Source organism: Triturus cristatus, chromosome 1_2 (genome assembly GCF_964204655.1).
Source record: "Triturus cristatus chromosome 1_2, aTriCri1.1, whole genome shotgun sequence".
NCBI lineage: Eukaryota > Metazoa > Chordata > Amphibia > Caudata > Salamandridae > Triturus > Triturus cristatus.
The window spans coordinates 115,103,332-115,123,284 of NC_140580.1; the positions used below are offsets into that span (position 1 = coordinate 115,103,332).

General features: G+C 43.1%; 1 protein-coding gene across 3 annotated transcripts in view; it reads right to left on the reverse strand.

Annotated features, from left to right (window-relative positions):
- ENO4 (enolase 4) overlaps nucleotides 1–19,953 on the reverse strand; it is a 506,130-nt gene that overhangs the window by 368,901 nt on the left and 117,276 nt on the right. For all 3 annotated transcript variants that reach the window (XM_085603160.1, XM_085603154.1, XM_085603150.1), the window contains exon 5: nucleotides 15,454–15,623. In XM_085603160.1, coding sequence (XP_085459286.1) covers nucleotides 15,454–15,623 — 170 coding nt within the window. The remainder of the gene's footprint in view (nucleotides 1–15,453; nucleotides 15,624–19,953) is intronic.

The window sequence follows — 19,953 nt, forward strand, 5'->3', positions numbered from 1 at the left end:
TCTGCATTAGATTTAACTGGATGAGAAAGAGTAACCAAAGGAGGCACACAAGGCTGTAAAGTAGTTTTGCGGGAGGAGCTAAACGACTATAGCTGTATTTGAAATACTTTATTTCAGCCTAAGGCCATAAAAGTTTCATAGCAATACAAAATATTCTCAATATGATCTAAAATGCATCAGGCAATATATATATATATATATAATATTCTCATTAAATGATCATCAATCTTTAGATAACACAATATAAATCAGTCACTGAACATTTCATTACATCTCCCCTGATATGTACACTTTTTAAAAATTGGCTAAAACTTTGTATGGTACAAATAAAATAACTGATTGTTTTGTACAGTTCAAAATACTTTCCCAATTATGGTTACATTATTCATTCCAACATCACAGCTTTAGCCCCATTTTACTTCTTATTAGTCCTACTACAAACAAGTATTGGGATAAGGCAAATATTACATGTGGTGCTAGCTGTCAGCACCCTCAGTGTCTCTAGGTGCTTCCTAAATCCCAGTGTAGTGCACAACGGTCGAATCCATTTCCTCCTTGCCTGGGCATATGCTGGGCAGAAGAACAGGATGTGTGTTGTGTTTTCAGTAGACCCTAAAGTGCATATAGTGCATAAAGTGCAGGAACGGTCTTCCTTTGCCCCCCAGTTTTTTGTATAGCTCTTGATCTGTAAGGTGTTTGTCACGGAGCAGGCGCCCCCTCCCCGTATTATCACCCATGGAATACAAAGCCCAAGAAGAGTGGTGGTTCCCCCCCCCCCTCCTTGACTGCCATCGTGTCCTTACTTTTCAGCCCGAGAACCGGAGCCCAGCCGAAAACACAATGTGGTTTGAGGAAACCCCTGACCCAGGGAGCTGTGCCTTTAACACTTGGGAAGACTTGGCAAGCCACACCTGGAGAGAGGACGTCACCTGGAATGAGCCAATCGCGCCGCCGAGCCGGGACAGAAGAAGCGGGGAGTAACCCGGAAGAGGAGAGGACGCGGAAATCGAGGGAGAGACAGCGAGCGAGGACGAGCAGAGCCGAGAACGCCCGGAGCGGACCGCGTAGCCTTGAAGACCGGAGGACCGAGAGAGTGCCTGGAGGCCATTGTCCCTGCTCACCGCCCAGCCACACTCCCGGAGGGGTGTGGCTCTCGCAGGTACAGAGCTGAGTGGTGGGCTGGATCAGGAGAAAAGAGAAGGAGGGGGAGAGAGTGTAAAACTTGTAACCGAGACTAGTCGGTAAAACATCCTGGTTCCTTCCCCCTCACGAGCACTCCCGTACCTTCAAGTGTGCCTGAGATTATACACCGGTGTGCCCTCACTCCCCCTTCCCGATATAGATACAGAGCAAAACAAACCGCCTGACACCTGCCCTTTTTTTTTGGTTGCATAACGACCTTCCCGATTGGAGGCCACAAGACGATCCCACGGAGTCAACGCCAGTACACCCACAGCAGTCGCTTTCCACAGCTGAGAGAGACGCCCTGTGGACCAGAAAGGAATAAGACATATTATCCATTGAGGTCCCAGAACATATTCTTTTGCCCTGATTCAGTTCACTTTCTTTTGCCTTCTTATGCTGGCCAGAACAAAAAGACATATACACAGTGGAATAAAACCCGGTTTAAGTCACTCTGGAGTCAACCTCTTTTTTGACGAGTGCCCCCGTGAACCCTACTCGTTACAGGTGGTAGAGAATGTGGGCAACTGTCCATTGGAAATGGACCCCCTCATCCAACACATCGTGAAAGCCCAGGACAAACTAGGATGGGCAGTAGAGCGGCAAATGTCTTCCGCCCAGGCCGAACGTGATGTCTTCAAGAACACCATGGCGGCTCAAATGGAGGGCCTGCAGAAAATAGCGACCAAACAAACGGCAGGATCCCATACCGTTCTACGTACCCAGAGTCATGGGCCTACAGGAGTAGCCCTGCAGAAATACGTGACCGGAGAAGACCCCCAACACCTATCTCTTGCACTTTGAATGGGTTGCCAGAGCCTGTAACTGGCCGGTAGAAAAATTGGCATTTTTCTTAGCGCCATTGCTGACTGGCAAGGCACAGGCTGCCTACCAGGTGGCCAATCCTCTAGGGAATACCCCCTATGGAGAAGTAAAAAGGGTAATCCTAGACTATCTGGGTTTGGATGATGAAGCGTATCGGGTCTGCTTTAGAAAGGATAAAGGTCACCCTGGAGAAAACCCAAAGACACTCTTTTATCGTTTAAAATTTGCAGCAGACAAGTGGCTGAAGCCCGATGAGAATACCAAAGAGGAGATTCTAGACAAGATCTACCTAGAGCAGTTCCTAGAGGCCCTGCCCTATAATACCCAGTGGTGGTTGCGGCAGCACGCCAATCTCACCACTAGAGAAGCGATGGAAATGGCAGCCACCTTTGCCAGGGCCCAGCTTCGTTACGGAGGTGGGGAAGCAGATCGGTGAGACCAACCGCTAAACCGCAACCCGAGATCGTTAGGACCCGGCATAAACCCCATGAGGTGACAACAACAAGGGGGCCCCAATGTTTTGAGTGTGGAGACTGGGGACACATAGCGAGAACATGTCCCAAAAGGAGAACCGGGGAAGAACCAATGGACATAGGGTGTATCCCGAGATCAGTCCTATATACGGCTGAGATGGGACCAGCATTTTACGTAAGTGTGAGGGTAAATCATCACGTAATCCGGGCCCTACTAGACTCCGGCTGTAAACAGTCGGTCATCCAGAGGGACCTAATCGGTTCACAACAGATTGTACAGGGAGCAATGGTACATATCCGATGTGTGCATGGGGATGTGAAGACATATCCCTTGGCTACAATCGATCTAAGTACTTCGGATGGCACTCTATATACAGTCAACGTAGGGGTAATGCCGAACCTACCAGAGGACCTCATCATAGGGACCGACAACCCCCATTTTCTGACTTTGTTCAACACAGTGTTGCACGAAGGGAAGAAAGATACAGGCACATCCACTGAATCGGAGAAGCCCCTACCAGCCTTGATCACTCCGGAGCCCTGGCTCCTAGATAGGAGTTTCCGCTTCGCTCAGGCAAACGATTGTTCCCTCAAGCATGCCTGGCATGCCTCCTTGAAGGAAGACCAAGAACCCTCAACAAGTCCCCTACTTTAAGGTACGGGACGGGTTGTTGTACCGTGTAAGAGACGTGAATAGCACCCCACAACTCCTAGTGCCCTCAGATTTTAGGGACCAAATAGTTTTTTTTCTCACACTCACACCTCACTGCAGGACACATAAGTAGGGAAAAAACAACCCAAAACGTTCTGAAACATTTCTATTGGCCAGGGATCTTTCGTGGCATAAAAAATACTGTCAGGAGTGCGAGACCCGTCAGAAGTTGAGCCCGTATAAACCTCCCCCTGTCCCGCTACAACCCCTTCCTGTGATAGGAAACCCCTTCTCCCGAATAGGTGTGGACCTGATAGGACCTCTCCCCAAAACCCGTAGAGGGCATCAAAACGCATTGGTTGTAGTAGACTGTGCGACCAGATATCCAGAGGCCTTCCCCTTAAGGGCCCCCACCTCCCCGGCTATAGCTGAGCATTTGGTTGAGTTGTTCTCGAGGGTGGGCTTTCCCAGAGAGATTCTAACAGACCAGGGGACTCCATTTGTTTCCAAGCTGATGAGGGAGTTCTGTAGACTCCTCAGCCTACAACATATAAAGACCTCAGTATCACCCCCAGACTGATGGTCTGGTAGAAAGGTATAATGGGTCCATCAAAAAAATCCTAAAGAAAATGCTAACAATAGAAGGAAAAGAATGGGACCAGCTTTTCCCACCGGCTCTCTATGTGATCAGAAGTCAGGTGCAGAGCAGCCTGGGATGCTCCTCCTTTGAGATGCTTTATGGAAGACAACCCAGGACTCTCTTGGACATGACCAAAGAGGAATGGGAGAAACAGGAAGAAGAGGACACCCGTCATTTCCTAGACTATACCTAAAACCTCAAGTCCAAAATTGGGAAACTTCGGGATCTTGCTTATTCCCAGTTGGAAAAACGGCAGAAAAAACAGAAATATTACAACAAGGGGAAAAGGTGGCAAAGACTCAGCCCCGGTGATTGGGTGCTAGTGCTCCTACCGTCTTCCTCTAATAAACTGAAAGCAGGGTGGCTGGGTCCGCCTAAGGTGGTGGGAACGGTTGGTAAAACCACCTACAGATTGCAAATGAAACCAGGTAAAACACAAACATTCCATATCAATCTGTTAAAAAAATGGCTAGGACCTCTACCTGCCCCAGTTAGGCTCACTACCCCCGCCCTTGCCTCTCTCTGTACCACAGACCAGCTAGTTGTCAATCCGGGCCTCGGAAATCAAGAAAGGCGGTCCCTAGATGATCTCTTAAAATCTTTTAGCTCCACCTTCTCAGACCTACCGGGGAGAACCTCTTTGATAGAACATACCATAGAGACATTACCTGGCCAGGTGGTTAAACAACAACCTTACCGCATACCGACGGCCCGAAGGGAATCCATACGGAAGGAGGTCCAAGACATATTACAAATGGAGGTCATTCGAGCGTCCAAAAGCGAGTGGTCCTCCCCCATTGTCATGGTCCCCAAGCTAGATGGCTCCACTCGGTTCTGCATGGACTTCCGCGCTCTCAATGCAATTTCCGAGTTCGACTCATACCCCATCCCTAGGGTAGACGAGATGATTGAAAGACTAGGAGAGGCCCGGTACATAACCACACTCGATCTCACCAAGGGTTATTGGCAAGTACCTCTTCGCGAGGCCGATCGGGAAAAAACGGCTTTCATCACTCCAAAGGGGCTATACGAGTTTACCATCCTACCGTTCGGTCTTCACGGAGCACCCGCTACCTTCCAAAGACTTATGAACATGGTGCTCCGTAATAACCAAACCTGTTCCTCAGCTTACTTGGATGATATTGTGGTGTACAGCCCCACGTGGGAAAAACATCTGCTCGACCTCCAAGAGGTCCTGACCAGCCAGTCCAAAGCCAGACTCCAGGTACACTCCAAGAAATCGAGAGTAGGATTTGAGAAGGTTAAATACTTGGGATATGTGCTAGGACACGGATTGATAGAGCCCCAAGAAGTGATGGTTAGAGCAATTAGAGACACCCCTTTTCCCTCAAACAAACGGGAAGTACGCGCGTTCCTGGGTCTGCTGGGCTACTACCGCAGGTTCATACCCCATTTCTTAGAAATAGCCTCTCCCCTAACAGAACTACTGAAGAAGGGGGTACCAAATAGGGACCCGTCTCAAAAAGCAGAAAAGGCTTTCAGGTGTCTAAATGAAGCCATCACCTCCCCTCCCGTCTTGACTTCCCCGGACTTTTCACTGTCATTTACTCTACAGACCGATGCCTCAGAACACGGTCTGAGGGCGGTTCTGTCACAGATATCGCCCGAGGGACTGAAACACCCGGTCCTATTCATAAGCAGAAAGTTGTTCCCAAGAGAAATAAAGTACTCCACCATCGAAAAAGAATGCCTAGCCATCAAATGGGCAGTGGACAAACTGCGCTATTACCTCGATGGTACACAATTTACCCTGTACACTGACCATGCCCCACTCCAGTGGATGAGTAGAAACATGGGCAAAATCCCCGCGAATTTGCGATGGTTTTTGAGCCTACAGCCTTTCTCATTTGAAGTAAAACACCGCCGGGGTGCTGACAACGACAATGCGGACTTCCTGTCCAGGGTGCTACCTCTCCCCGGAGAATCCCAGGTGGGGTGGGGTGTCACGGAGCGGGCGCCCCCTCCCCCGTATTATTCCCCATGGAATACAAAGCCCAAGAAGAGTGGTTGTCCCCCCCTTGACTGCCATCGTGTCCTTACTTTTCAGCCCGAGAACCGGAGCCCAGACGAAAACACAATGTGGTTTGAGGAAACCCCTGACCCAGGGAGCTGTGCCTTTAACACTTGGGGAGACTCGGCAAGCCACACCTGGAGAGAAGACGTCATCTGGAATGAGCCAATCGCGCTGCCGAGCCGGGACAGAAGAAGCGGGGAGGAACCCGGAAGAGGAGAGGACGCGGAGATCGAGGGAGAGACAGCGAGCGAGGAGGAGCGGATCAAGGGAGCAGAGCCGAGAACGCCTGGAGCGGACCGCGTAGCCGTGAAGACCGGAGGACCGAAAGAGTGCCTGGAGGCCATCGTCCCTGCTCACCGCCCAGCCACACTCCCGGAGGGGTGTGGCTCTCACAGGTACGAAGGTGAGTGGTGGGCTGGGTCGGGAGAAAAGAGAAGGAGGGGAGAGAGTATAAAACTTGTAACCGAGACTAGTTGGTAAAACAACCTGGTTCCTTCCCCTCACAAGCACTCCCGTACCTTCAAGTGTGCCTGAGATTATACACCGGTGTGCCCTCACTCCCCCTTCCCGATATAGATACAGAGCAAAACAAACCGCCTGACACCTGTCCTTTTTTTTGTTTGTTTGCATAACGACCTTCCCGATTGGAGGCCACAAGACAATCCCACGGAGTCAACGCCAGTACACCCACAGAAGTCGCTTTCCACAGCTGAGAGAGACGCCCTGGGGACCAGAAAGGAATAAGACGCATTATCCATTGAGGCCCCAGAACATTTTCTTTTGCCCCGATTCTGTTAACTTTCTTTTGCCTTCTTATGCTGGCCAGAACAAAAAGACATATATACAGTGGAATAACACCCGGTTTAAGTCACTCTGGAGTCAACCTCTTTTCTGACGAGTGCCCCCATGAACCTTACTCGTTACAGTGTTATACTTTAAATTCAGGTACAGAGTTCTTGCTAAGTATGGTTGTACATTATCGAGAAATTCTTCAAAACTCGGGCTCGTGAGAATAGTAAGAAAGTGAGTTGTTAGTCTTCCCGATCTTGAAATGCAATAGAGTGGGTTCAAGATGTGTAGCCAATAAGTTCTCTTCAGTATGTCTTTGCAACTGGATGTTAAGCTATGCGGCTCTGTCCTATATAAACTGAGGCCGAACTCTATAATCCATTTCTTTACGAATCTTAGCCAAAGAAAGGTGAAACATACATCAATGGCTAAGAGTTCTCTTACACCTTCTCTGTATGCCACTAATTCTGGTGTTGTCCATAAGCGTATCCAATAAAGCAGTGGCCGCAATATTGCAATTTGCCCTATGCGCTTCATGTTTAGATCATGGAATATTGGGATAAGTGGTGTTGATGAGGGCAGCCCCATTAGTCTCCTCGCAAACTTCTTTTCCCCATTTGTTAGTTTAGTGTCGCCAATGCCCCAGAGCTCTGATCCATATAATGATGCTGCCTGGACCTTGCATTTGTATAGCTCAAGGGCTGGTGTCATAGGTTTGCTTGAGGATAAGCTATATTTTTTTAGGACAGCCCATGCCCCCTGGGCTAGCCGTAATGATGAGTGATTTACCTGCTGTTTCCATGATAATTTAGAATCAAGTAGTATACCCCAGTAAGTAAAATTAGGGGCATGTTCTACTTTCCGATTGTTCAACTTAAAATTATTTCTAAAACCCTTGTGTGGATGTATGGCTATATACTTACTTTTGCCAGTGTTTATTTCTAGGCCTTCTACATTGCAGTGTCTATTAAAATCTTCCATCAAATTTTGCAAGCCCCTGCGGTGTCTGCGAGATCAGGATGGTATCATCTGCGAACAGTAGCTTGTCATACTGAAAAGGGTCTCTGTATTCATACTCACCCTCCAAATCACCACGTAAATAATGTATATCCAAGTCATAAAGCCCTCTCTTTTGCTGGTAACAAGTATGAAATTGTATGTATCCGTTGTTGGATTAAGTAGGAACCTTGCAGGCACCACCCTCACTAGCATAGTCACTGAACTTTCCTGTACTGTGGCATGATGATGAAGAGTCATCTTAAATGTGTGATGATGGCTCTAGAGTAATTCCATTTGTAGACACTGTCAGCAACAATGGAAAAGTCATAGTAATGGGGCTTTGAGACAAAGTCAAGGTAAATGTCACCGAGGAAGAAATGGTTATCAACAGGCTATCCATGGTAAACGGAATGGAATGGTTGTTGACAGGTGGGTTGCCGTTGATGGGGTACACTTCACTGAGAGTAAGGGCCTTTTCTTTGTTATTTGAGTTCTCGACAATGATGAAGTAGAACCTGTGGATACCTCATTGTTGATGTTAATGACAAACAGTGTTTACCCTTGGTCATCGATTGGGCCTTTGTCAACAAGGGAACTGGTTCTGAAGAGATGGAATATGCCCTTAAACTTGGAAATTACCTTCATAATTAGATTTTCACAGCAGAAGTGCCACCAGAACCAGCCATAGTAGCAAGCACGGAGTGTCATTTGGTGGATGGGTCGGGGTAATACAAGTCTCTGATGAGTAGCCTGTGACGGATTCCTTAAAACTCAACAGTTCTTATTAAGTCTTCTTTGCCGCTGTGTAAGGGCACATGGTGACACTCTTCACTTCAAGGCACAAAGAAGATAAGCCTCTATTTTACTGAGGATCTGAATGTACAACACATACTGTAGTCTTAGGAACATGCCAAGAGTTTATGCAGACAGTATATGCATTTTGTGTGCTGGGTCCTCTGAATAAATGTCCCCTGTCCTACAATAAGAACAAGGCCTGAAGAAGGCCCAGAGCTTCTCACGCACAAAGGAGGCACACACTGCTTAGGTCCTGCATTGGGATGTGACGAGAGGCCCCAAGGAGAAGACTTCCCAAACATAAGTAGCTTGTGGAAGAAGACCGAGAGCTCAGAGGATTCTCCGTATTCTGGTAGATGTATAGTAGAGAATAGGACAGTTGGAACTTCCAAGAAGGGTTGGAACACTGAGCCTATCCACATCATTGACCAGAGTTTAGGTCAAAAAATGAAGTGGACTAACTGTGTGTGGTCTTTGGCTCCTTCAGTGTTATTAACCCTCCTTCAGTGTTATTAACCTGTATATGTATACTGCTATGTTAAGATTGACAATCAAGGCTTCCAGTCCTGACGGTGGGGAATAATTCAGGCATGTGAGACAATTAAAAATTCAAAGATGCACAGAGTATAGATGTCCTTTGATTATCTAGAACCATATACCCCTGGAATTTTACAACCCATATTCAGCTTGAGTCGAGTCAGACACTTTTGACAAATTTACCTTTAAAACATGTCAGACGTCTCACACAAAAAAGCACCATGTGCCTGGAATTCTTGAACATGGTCTTTTTGACAGATGTTTTAATTGACGTTGCCTATAGATTATGACATTATTCTCATTTGGATCACTGAAATTATACAAATATGTACTTAAAAGGGAGAATCTGCACACCAACAGCTTTTGTTTAAGCTTTAAATCTAGAATTATATGCCTTGATGAAGGGCTCCAGGCAACCACTGTGTTATGTGTATCCTATCACGCGGAGCATATCTTGACTAGTAAAAAAATGCTTAGAGATGCAAGAAAGAGATCTGTCAATAGCCTGGCAGGATAATTAAACAAAAGACACAAAGTCCTGAAATACATGATCGAAGCTACGTCTCAACACTGTTGCTTGACCAGGCTACCTTCCTTTTAAAACGCTATTCCACTCCAGTAGGGGCAACTTTTTTGATTCAGCCAACAGAGGCAAATCTTTAAAGAGGTCTCTTCAGTGGCTTGAGTTAATAAGAAGATCACGTATTTATGACTTAGATGATAATAGGCCTGATGCTTAATACTTAGCATAGCACTACAAGGAGACTCACCCTTGTCACTGCAAGAGATTCTCAAATTCCCTATAGTTCAATGTGAATGTTTGCATGGAGGTTCTTGCTTTCCTTGAGACTTCCAAACATTCACAATATGTGCATTTCTTTTTCGAATGGCAATTACAAATCGCAGTAGGCATTGTGAATTACCTCTGTATGGTCGTAAATGGCTTTGCTACTGGCCACAGTTAGAGAATTTGCCATGCCTTTGAGTTGAGAATTTTAGGCCGTGGTCTCCACAGGGTAGGCGATACATCTTCTATACCTGCCTTCCTCTTTGGATTCTTTTTCCACATTATGAGTGTGGGGATAACTCCTCATACCAACTTTTACCTAATCCCTTTACTGTTTCCTGTTTTTTTAAATGTACATGTTTGCTGGCCTCTTCCTCATTTTCAGTATGGGGAAAACACGAGCCCCCTCTTTTTCCTTCGTCATTTCCCTCCCTTTTTCCCCTCCCTCGCTATGTATATATTTTCCACTTTCCTTTTATTAAATGTTCCTATATCAAAAGTTTTATGGAAGCGTCACCTACAAATGTTCAAGTTCACTGGTAATTACCCAGGCCTCATCCCAGTCCATCGTTAATTTGCACAACATGCGGCCTCAATTTGGATCCAGCCATATGCAAATCAGTCTTGACCCTGCTCCAGTGGGAACAGTCCAGCCAGAACAGGTCCTTCCTGAGCACAAACAAACAAGTTCGATTTCACCATAGTGTAGGGCTCATCAGCAAGTGCATGGGACCCACGTCTGGGCAGACCAGTCCAACTTAGGGCGACACACTATAGAATACAAAATAGTGGTGGCTGGAATGGTTGAAATAATCCCAGCCACTGGTAATTATTTGGGGAAGTCTGCATCATCAGTGCCGCCTCCTTTTTTGTGTAACATAGTTCCAATGCCATAGTTATATATAGCTGTATTCAGAGCCATAACAGAACATCCATAAAAGCATTTACACACTTAAAAGCAACAAGCGTCAAATTCATTTCACTAAATTTCTAAAAAAGTTAAAAGGTGATTTCTTCATAAAAACAGATGATAAAAGACAATTCATTAGATTCAATCGGGTACATATAAGAAGTAAGGGTACAGTGCATTTATACAGTGTTCTTCATTTCCCACTTCCCATTTTTATTAATACCGGTTACCTTACTGATCATGGCCAATAGGTATATATTCCCATTATTGTACTCTATCTGGCACCTAATGTCAGCTTCTTTTCTAGCATAAAACACTGCCCAGAAGAAAGATGGCATACTGCAACAAATCTCTAGTGTTGGCAATTACTGTAAATACAAATAAGCTGGACGACATTGTTTAAAATTTAGGTGCCTTATAATTGGTAGAATATAACACTTCATATACTTAGAATTAAAGTTACACAATAAAACCACATGCATCGTGTTCTGGCGCAGCCTGCCATCACATGGACAATTTACCAGGTCTCGTGACCAATCATTCATTTTGGGAAAGGTGCTTAACCTGTGAAATATATCCAATCTTAGGCGTGTGAGCACAAACCTGAGACGTGTGTTTAAAACAGTTTTAAGATATGGCTGCATATTAAAGGTGGTTAATATCATTTGATTGTGTAGGATATCAGGGGGGATTTCAATTGTCAGGCTTAGTTTTTTTAAATGAGCCACTGTTTTCAATGTCTTTCAGCTAATGGAAACAAATGTCTCTGGATTGTCAAAATACTCTGAATGGGCCACATCACCAAGGAACTGCTGGACATACGTCAACCATGGAATAGACTTATACGAACTTGATTTCAAACAGTCAATAATTACCGCTCGATTGAAATCTGTGTAGTCGGACGTCCAAAATTTTGTGCCACAGCAGAAAAGGTTGTAATTTAATTAAATCGCTGAGAAATGGGGCACCAAGTTCGGAATGCATTACATAAGCTGAGGTGCTTTTTGGAATAGCTAAAAGATATCTAATAAAATAATTTTCTGTTGCTTGCAGCTCAGCACATCTCTTGTGCCCCCATATGCCCGACCCATAAAGTGCTGTACTAGTGCATTTTGCTTTATATATTTTTATCATAATTTCTGGGGAGTTCATGCCAAGTCTACTTGCAAAGCCTTTAATTGCCCAACATGCCTTACTGAACAGGGTATTCCTGTTTTCAATTGCGTTATTCCATGACCCATCGTTGTCAAATAGTACTCCAAGGTAAGAAAAGGTGTTCGTAAAATCAATCTTTATCCCATTTATCAGTATGTTTCTACATTTTACGTTGTTTTTTCCCACACTTCATGATAAAGGTTTTCGATTGGTTAACTTGGAGTCCCGGAACACTCATATATTTGACAAAGTTGGTGAGCAGCGTTTGTAGGGCCAATGGGGTACATGCCATTAATACCACGTCGTCGGCGTAGAGGAGTGCAGGAACAGGGCGTGTGCCTATTTGTGGGAGATCTTTAGTAGTGGTCACAAGCTCCTCCCCCACACGGTTTATATAAAGTGAAAACAGGAAGGGGGCCAGGACACACCCCTGTCTTACCCCTCTCTCCATGTCGAAGGCCCTAGTACACTCTCCTCCATCCTGTTCCTTTATCTTGGCTCTGCATCCTGTGTATAAATCTCTTAAAAAGCTGATGATCGGTCCTTCTACCCCCATTACTTTCAACTTTGCCCACAACCTCACATGCATCACAAAATCAAACGCCAATGTAAGATCGACAAAAGTTAAGTATAGCTTAAGTCCCCTTCTTGATTCTTACATATTTCCCAATGAGCATATTCAAATTAAGGCTCTGCTCAATTGTCCCAACCCCAGATCTAAACCCATATTGCAGGTCTGTAAGTTTCCCCTCACTTTCCACCCAGTACTGCATTCTCTCTAGGATTATAAATCCGGCTATTTTCACGAGGGAGTCAATCATGGAGATCTGCCTGTAACATGCAGGATCTTGGTGGTCCCCTTTTTTATAAATCTGTACTATGATTGGCTCTCCCCAAGAGGAGAGGAAGCCTACTAGACAAGAAGCCTTCAGCCCCTGCATAAGTAAGGGTCCCCATAGATGTACATTATCCTAGTATAGATCAAACGGGATTGAATCTGACCCTGGTGCCTTCCTATTCTCCCTAGGTTGAATCGCTCTAATGACTTCCTCGTGAGAGAAATGGCAAATAACAGAAGTTAGGGACTGTGTTTTGTTATCATTTGTCGTTAGTCCCTGGTTTTGAGGGTTTATTTTTTCAAGTGCCGAATATATTCAAGCAAAGTGCTCAACCAATTCTCCCTCTAAAATTGCAGTCTCAATTTTAAGTGACGTCTCTTTGCTCCAGGTAGAGGAATTAATTATCTTCCAAAACATTCTTTCATCGTTACCCTCCGCAGCCTCTTGTAGGGACTCCCAAGCTAACTCTCTTAAATATACTTTGCTCTTCTTTACTGCCTGCTTATATTCTAATCTACACTGCTGAACTTCTCTATTGCACCTGGCTATTTTATGTAGTGCCTCCTTCAGGTTTCTATGCGTTTTGGTACATACAGTATCAAACCACCCTATTTCTCTCTTTTTTTGTCTTCCTGCTAGGGGCAAAAAGTCTCTCATTCACATCCTTTGCAATAGCCAGGAATGCTCCAATTATTTCCTTTGGGGACACTTTTTTGAATAGGCATACATTAAAGTCAGCTTTATTTTTAATTATTAACTGTGTGAGGAAGTCCTCTGGGATTATCTGTGTCCAGCGCGGGGTATATCCATTACGCCTTAGTAATTCAATCCTCTCTACCTGTTGTAATACATTATTATTAGTTTGTTTAAAAAGGTGCCGTTGCTAATTGAAGGGTCAGTGGGAAGTGGTCACTTATTGCCATCTCTTTTGTACTGAAGTTAAAGATGGCACCCGCACAGTGGTTTGACAATTAAAAATGGTCTATGATGCTACCATTGGTGGGCCGATTAAATGTTTTCCCTCGGTGCGCAATGCATTTTGCGTCTCTTGTGCTTTTCTTCAGGGCATATGTATAACTCTAAGGAAAAAGAAGTGTAACAATCCAAAACTAGTAATCACTAACATTGTACATATCTAAATTTGTATTGTTTCACAAACAGTTATGCGTCCAACTCTCATTTGTTTGTTTACGCACTACTGCATATAGCTGTCTCGTGCGTAAATAACCAGTTTTTAACAGACTGCTTAAATGTTTTTGCTGAATATAAACACATAATTCAAAACATTCTTGGCTTGCTTACTATTAGTCTTCTCTCTTTGACTTGTCTCACCAATCTACAATCCTCAGCTCTTCATGGCCAGCCTTCCAGCATTCAATCTACAACCTACTTCTGGCCCTCTTGGGCTACCATCACTAATAATTACTGTGTCTTTAAGAAATGCCTGTCGATGCCAACTGTCTGTTCAAAACATGTTGCTTCCATCTATAAATGCAGCCCGTGTCATTTCATTTCATACTCAATCATCTGAGTGCGGTAACATAATCTGTTGCGTTGAGAGGAGAGAAAACAACACTTTACTCATCCCATCAACCTAAACTGTGTACTGATAAGCCATAAAATCACTGAATTAATACACTTCCTGGTAAACCCCTTATGTATCCCTGTCGGTTCACTTTGGGGCATTGATGTAATCCATAACGTTTGGATCCGCGTCACCTCACTACTCGCATGTCAGATTACACAACGTTTCAGACTCTCATCAATTAAATAATACACCTCAAAAATGCTTGCAATCAACCTCTTTCCTAAATTAATCACTCAGTAGCTTCTAGCCTTATGTATCCACTACAAGCCATTCAGGTGCTAATAGTTGCCACAATGTTTCATATGCTCTGTGCACCAAAACCGTGTCCTTTCCATCCTGAATATTTGTTGTAACAAAACTGTCTTTGCCATATCACTGTGAAGGAAACGTACTATTCCAATCTCTGGCGATATAACTAAGAGAAATCTGTTAAACTCATATAGTGCTAAAGTTTGTCTTTCCGTTTCATCCTCTAACATTTTTTCTTACATGCAAGAGTACTATTGCACAGAGTCCCAAGGCCTGTAAAAACAAGGTCAGTAAAAATGGAGGAGGAAGGCAAAACGTTGATCGGGAAAACCACACTGAGGCTGACAGGTCTAACAAGTTAACAGTTGATGTACTGAGTAATGTGTTATTTTTGCTCTTTTTGAAGCAATGAGATACATTCACACAATCATTAGATTAACTATGTATGAAACAGGACAGGCTGCCACATTTAGATTTAAACATAAACATATGGCACAGGGAAGTGCCATCAGACGTCTTAATTTTCTTGTTGAAGAAATATATTCACATGCGTACACCCAACTATCACTCGTAACAGCAAATATCACATCAAACATTCCTGGGTTCCAGCCAATGGCACACCATCTTTTATCTTGAACAACAATTGTCATGGCCGAAGTTTTGGCTAGCACCCATTCCATATCATAACCAACTGTCTGTCTTACCATTTTCAGCTAGAGGAACCAATAATATAGGATGGCATAACATTTGCGGTTAGGTCGCTTTTGGTCGATTTTCTAGAATAAACCTGACAACAATGAACAGTAGTGTCTAAGAAATACAGAAAAAGTAGCGTGCCCATTTTTCAAGACCACAGAGGACTAAGAAAAGAAATATAGAACTAGAAATTAGCAAATGGAAACTTTGCTGAAGTTTAGAGCTGTTGTTGCATCCAACAGTTATAGTAAATGTGAGTGACACAGTTCATGTAGAAGTTCGGTAGAAACCACTTCAAGTACCTGCTCATACTTCAATGAAGCGATGTGCATGTACAAAGGTTTTCTTTTAATGATGGATCCGGCTTTGGCAACAGCAAGCGATATGCCACCAATGGCTGGACTGCCCTGGAGAACTGGTTCACTGGGTTCAGCTGGTGGGATGGGATTTTCAACAGCGGCTTGCTTCTTCCCTACAAGGATTTAAAAGGGGTGAGACGAGTTACAACTCTTTTGTTTCTTTTTCCTAAGGCATCAATATTTTAATGCAGCTGGCCCTCTTAGTGGTAGGCCAAAAGAGCTGCTCTCCATCAAAGAGCCTGACTAACAGAACCCAAAGTCAAGAACCTTTACTCATACTGACACTGGAGAGTTGAGGAGGTGGGGCAGGGAAGATTTCATCACAATGCTATCCATTAAATACCATCCAGGTGGGTAGCTACAAAAGCAATTGATGATGAAAGTATCTTGTTTGTTTATATACCTTTGTCAATACAGGGTTTTTGTTTTGATTTTATCAGCCTCTGAAAGAAGAAAGGTGAAGTTAGTTGAACCAAATCCCAACCAAGGGCTCTGTAACAAGCTTTTAACTGACCTAGCTTCCTTAAAATGTAAATCAGGACGATCTGCCATTTACTCAGTTTGTGCATGTTAGGGGTTAAGATTGTTTCTCCAGTTCCTATGGTAAGGTTCGCATTCACTTTACTTAAACCTGACTCTATTGGGCATCAATGGGCACGAAGAAAAAAAGTCAACCTATCATTCTCTATTGCAGGCAAAGACGCGTAAAGAAATTCACTAAACTGCTGCCTTTCCTGTGCCAGGTTGCAGAAATAAATAGAAACCTTTGGTTTTCAGCACTCTATCTGGTCTATTTGGTGAGCCAACATTCACATAAAAGTCAGTCTCCACAATATAGAGTATATACGAGTATTCACACACTAACTTCTACTATGATGTAATAATTTTGTAATAATTAAAATACCATGCCTCCAGCCTACGTCTTCGATCATTTCTTAATGTATTTTCCTTTGTTTGATGTTGTACATAAAAGAGATTTAGACACATCAGTACGATTCTGGAAGATCACTTTTATTTTACACTGTTTAACTGCCTGTTACCTGCTGGGCTGTCAATTCGATTTTATAATCCCTAGAAACACAAAAGATGTGACTGGGCGTGTTCACTATAGTCCACCAGACCCTCTTTCCTATCTTTTAGCTCAGCCACTCAAATTTGATTTTGGCCAGTAAATTGTTTGCTCTCTGCAGTGCTCAGCAGAAATATAATTTAAAAAAGCAATTAAACTAGTAGAGACATTATGCATATTTAGGACCCAGATGAGCTGTAATATGTTGGAATGTAGAGAGTAGGTTGCATTGAAAACAGTAAGCCTACAGGAGCAAACAAAATATGTATCTGAGAAATATGGCACTCAATAGGCCCAACTGACCAATCAGTAGCCAAAGCAGTACTCAAAACACTTGGAGCAGTTTCTGAAGATTTACAAGGGAGGAGAGGACCATCCACACCAGGAGAAATGACTATCTGCCCCCAAACCCTCAAACTGTATCTCCAGTAGCCTCATTTAAAATTGAACATCATTTTGAAAAACATCTTGTTCAAACAACCCGAACCAATGCAACTTTGACCTCCAACAGAAACCCTCAGGTCGCAGCTATGCTAGTATTTGTAGAGGGCCAGGATACAGCAGATTCCTTATAGTGCCATCTCTGCCCTCTTAGCCTAGCTCTCACATGATCTGGGGTCCCCTGTCTCTGAATCACATCTCTGATTCTCATTCTGCCATTCAGGGAGGTCAAAATCGAACAAGAAAACCCACCATTGCGCTTTGCAATTTCCCCTGGGCCAACTACCTCGCCATTCTATGTTATGTAAGTTGAGGGGGGTGGGGGCACAGGGGTGGACCCATATGGTTTCACTTTAAAAATATGGTAAAACTGCATGTTTGAGCCACTTCTGACCTGCAAAAACCACAATGTATTCCTATTTTTCGGCACAAATTCCTCCAGATAACTTCTGCGGCAATAGTGTGGGAGAAAAACACGAATCGGAGTGAAATTAAAGACTTAAAGTATCTGCTTGAAGGTCTCTGCAGCCTACAAACAATTTGAGGCTGGTGGGATCTGAAAAAAAATAATAATAGGGCAGAAGAATAATCAGAATTAAATATTGTAGGTACGAGTGTGCAGAAAAAAAACTAGGTCTAGGCACCAAAAACCCACACAAAGCTATAAAATCAAATTGTAATGCCGATATTATGTATAAACTCAATTATGTCTCACACCTTGGACAATTTACAATGACTGGAGAATAGACCCATGTTGATTTAATAAACTCTTGAGGTAACCCAGGATGCCTTGCCAATGCCTCATCCTTGAAATGCTCTAGGAAGGTGAACAATAGTGTGTTAAGATATGTGATAATAGGGGCAATTAAACATAATATATGCAAGAATGCTATTTTATCAATGTATTAAATTTTAATTTTCCACATGAGTTGGTAGAAATAAACTTTCATCACTTAAAGAAAAATTAAACAATCTACATAAACAATTGCATATCCATACAGATTTCTGAAATTGTAAAAATCGTAAAGCCTCTTATACATTATGTAGATGCTTATTTAAAAATATGGGTCTTATGTATTTACATTGTGTTTGACTTAACCTAATATATACAATTAAAATGTTTAATCTATTCTGTGTGCCTTTGTTACTCAGAGGGCAGATTTGATCCTTTGATGAAGTAACCCCATAGTCAAATGTATCTGATGCCAAAGATAAGCTTGAAGTTTTACATTTTAAAAAGTCACAATAGAACAGCAAAGTCATCATAATAATCAACGGTATATCTGATGAGGCGCAAATGACACAGGAAAGGCAGGCAGAATTTCTGACGAAAAATCCAAGAGGTCCAATAACGAGACTTATGCACACTAATGTCCAACACTTTACATGAAATAGGACCATCAACCACTGCAATCAGGCTGAAGTGAGAAAAATAAGGTGTCTGTGATTGATCTTCAGTGGCTGTCGATTTTTGTATAAAGTGCAATGTACAGATCAAGATCTTCCAGAAGCCAGGATACGCTATGTTGCAGTAGTCTATTCAGGAGGTAGCCAATGCAGTCATGACAGTTGTTTCATCGGGGAAGCTAAAGCTATGTAGAATTCTCTTGAACATTTAAAGTTGGAAAAACATGTTTGTTATTCAGCTTTTATTTTGGGGGAAGGTGGAGTAGACAGCGCCTATTGATACTTGAATTATGCATTTAAAGTAAACAAGTCTACCTTTATATGTGTGCTTGTTGGGTTACATTTGGTACCTCTGTCAAGATTTTACAGTGTACCCAAAGAAGGATATGGTCCTACAGAGGACTCTAAAAGCTTTTTAATAGTTCAACCTAACTATATGGGGCCTCTTGTATTTTGCCTGTGAACACGTGTTTAGAAGATTTTACTCTTAATAGCCCATAGCTAGGAAACCCAGAAAGTCTAGCTGGACAATGGGTGGAAGTGTGCCTCCTTGTACAGGGCAAATAACTTTTCTGCTTATGAATGATTTTGATACTCATGCAAGTGTATGGATTCAAAATTCTGTCCAGTTTCTGGAATAGTATACTCTTTTATGTCACAAAATATTTCTACCCTTTTCATCAAGTAAGAGCAGACCTATAAAAGCTGCCAATGGAATGGAAATGAACTTGAAAAGTGACAATGTACTTTAAAACAAGATTTAAAATCAGACTGTTATCAAGTTCAAAATATTCCAGTTTTAAGAACCTTAAGCCTTTGTTGGTATCACCTTCAGGAAAAAACAAGCTTTTCCCTATTTCATTAATCTCACGAGTTTTGCTTTAAAAATAATACAGGAACGGTCCGGCAGAACATTTTGGATAAAAAGTCCTGAAACCCTGGTGGTAGACAACGAAGGTGGATGTTTCACCTTCCCAGCACTGAGACCAGGGGCGGTGCAATCGGTGCGACCGCACCGGGCGTTGACTTGGGGTGGGGGCATAATTTTTGAAAAAGTGTATCATTATTTTAAAAGCACCTGCTGCCTCGTTCCTGGCCTCCAGCAACATTAAGACATCAATTAAAATGACAAGAAATGTCCTGTGATTAATCGTCTTCCTGTAAGGAGATCGGTGTTTTGTCTAGTGGAAATTTTGACTTCTCCTAAGGTAGCGTAGAGGGATAAAAAACCTGCTGCTAAAAAAGTGTACCATGCAGATAACGAAGTGCATATAATGTAATTGATAGTGGATTACTGATTCTGTCAGAGAGCTCCTTTTGTTACTTGTCGTTTATAAGTCAAAATCCTAATATAGAACATTGATCTATTAACTGTCACACTGGAGCTGCTGTAAACTGCATGGTATATGTTAGAGCTATACTTTTTTTTGCCTAGTCTTTCATTATCCTAATCTTGTGAAAAGGGATCATTTGGGTAGAAAACAATTCTTAATATGAAGGAGAACCCTTAACAATGATGTTGCATT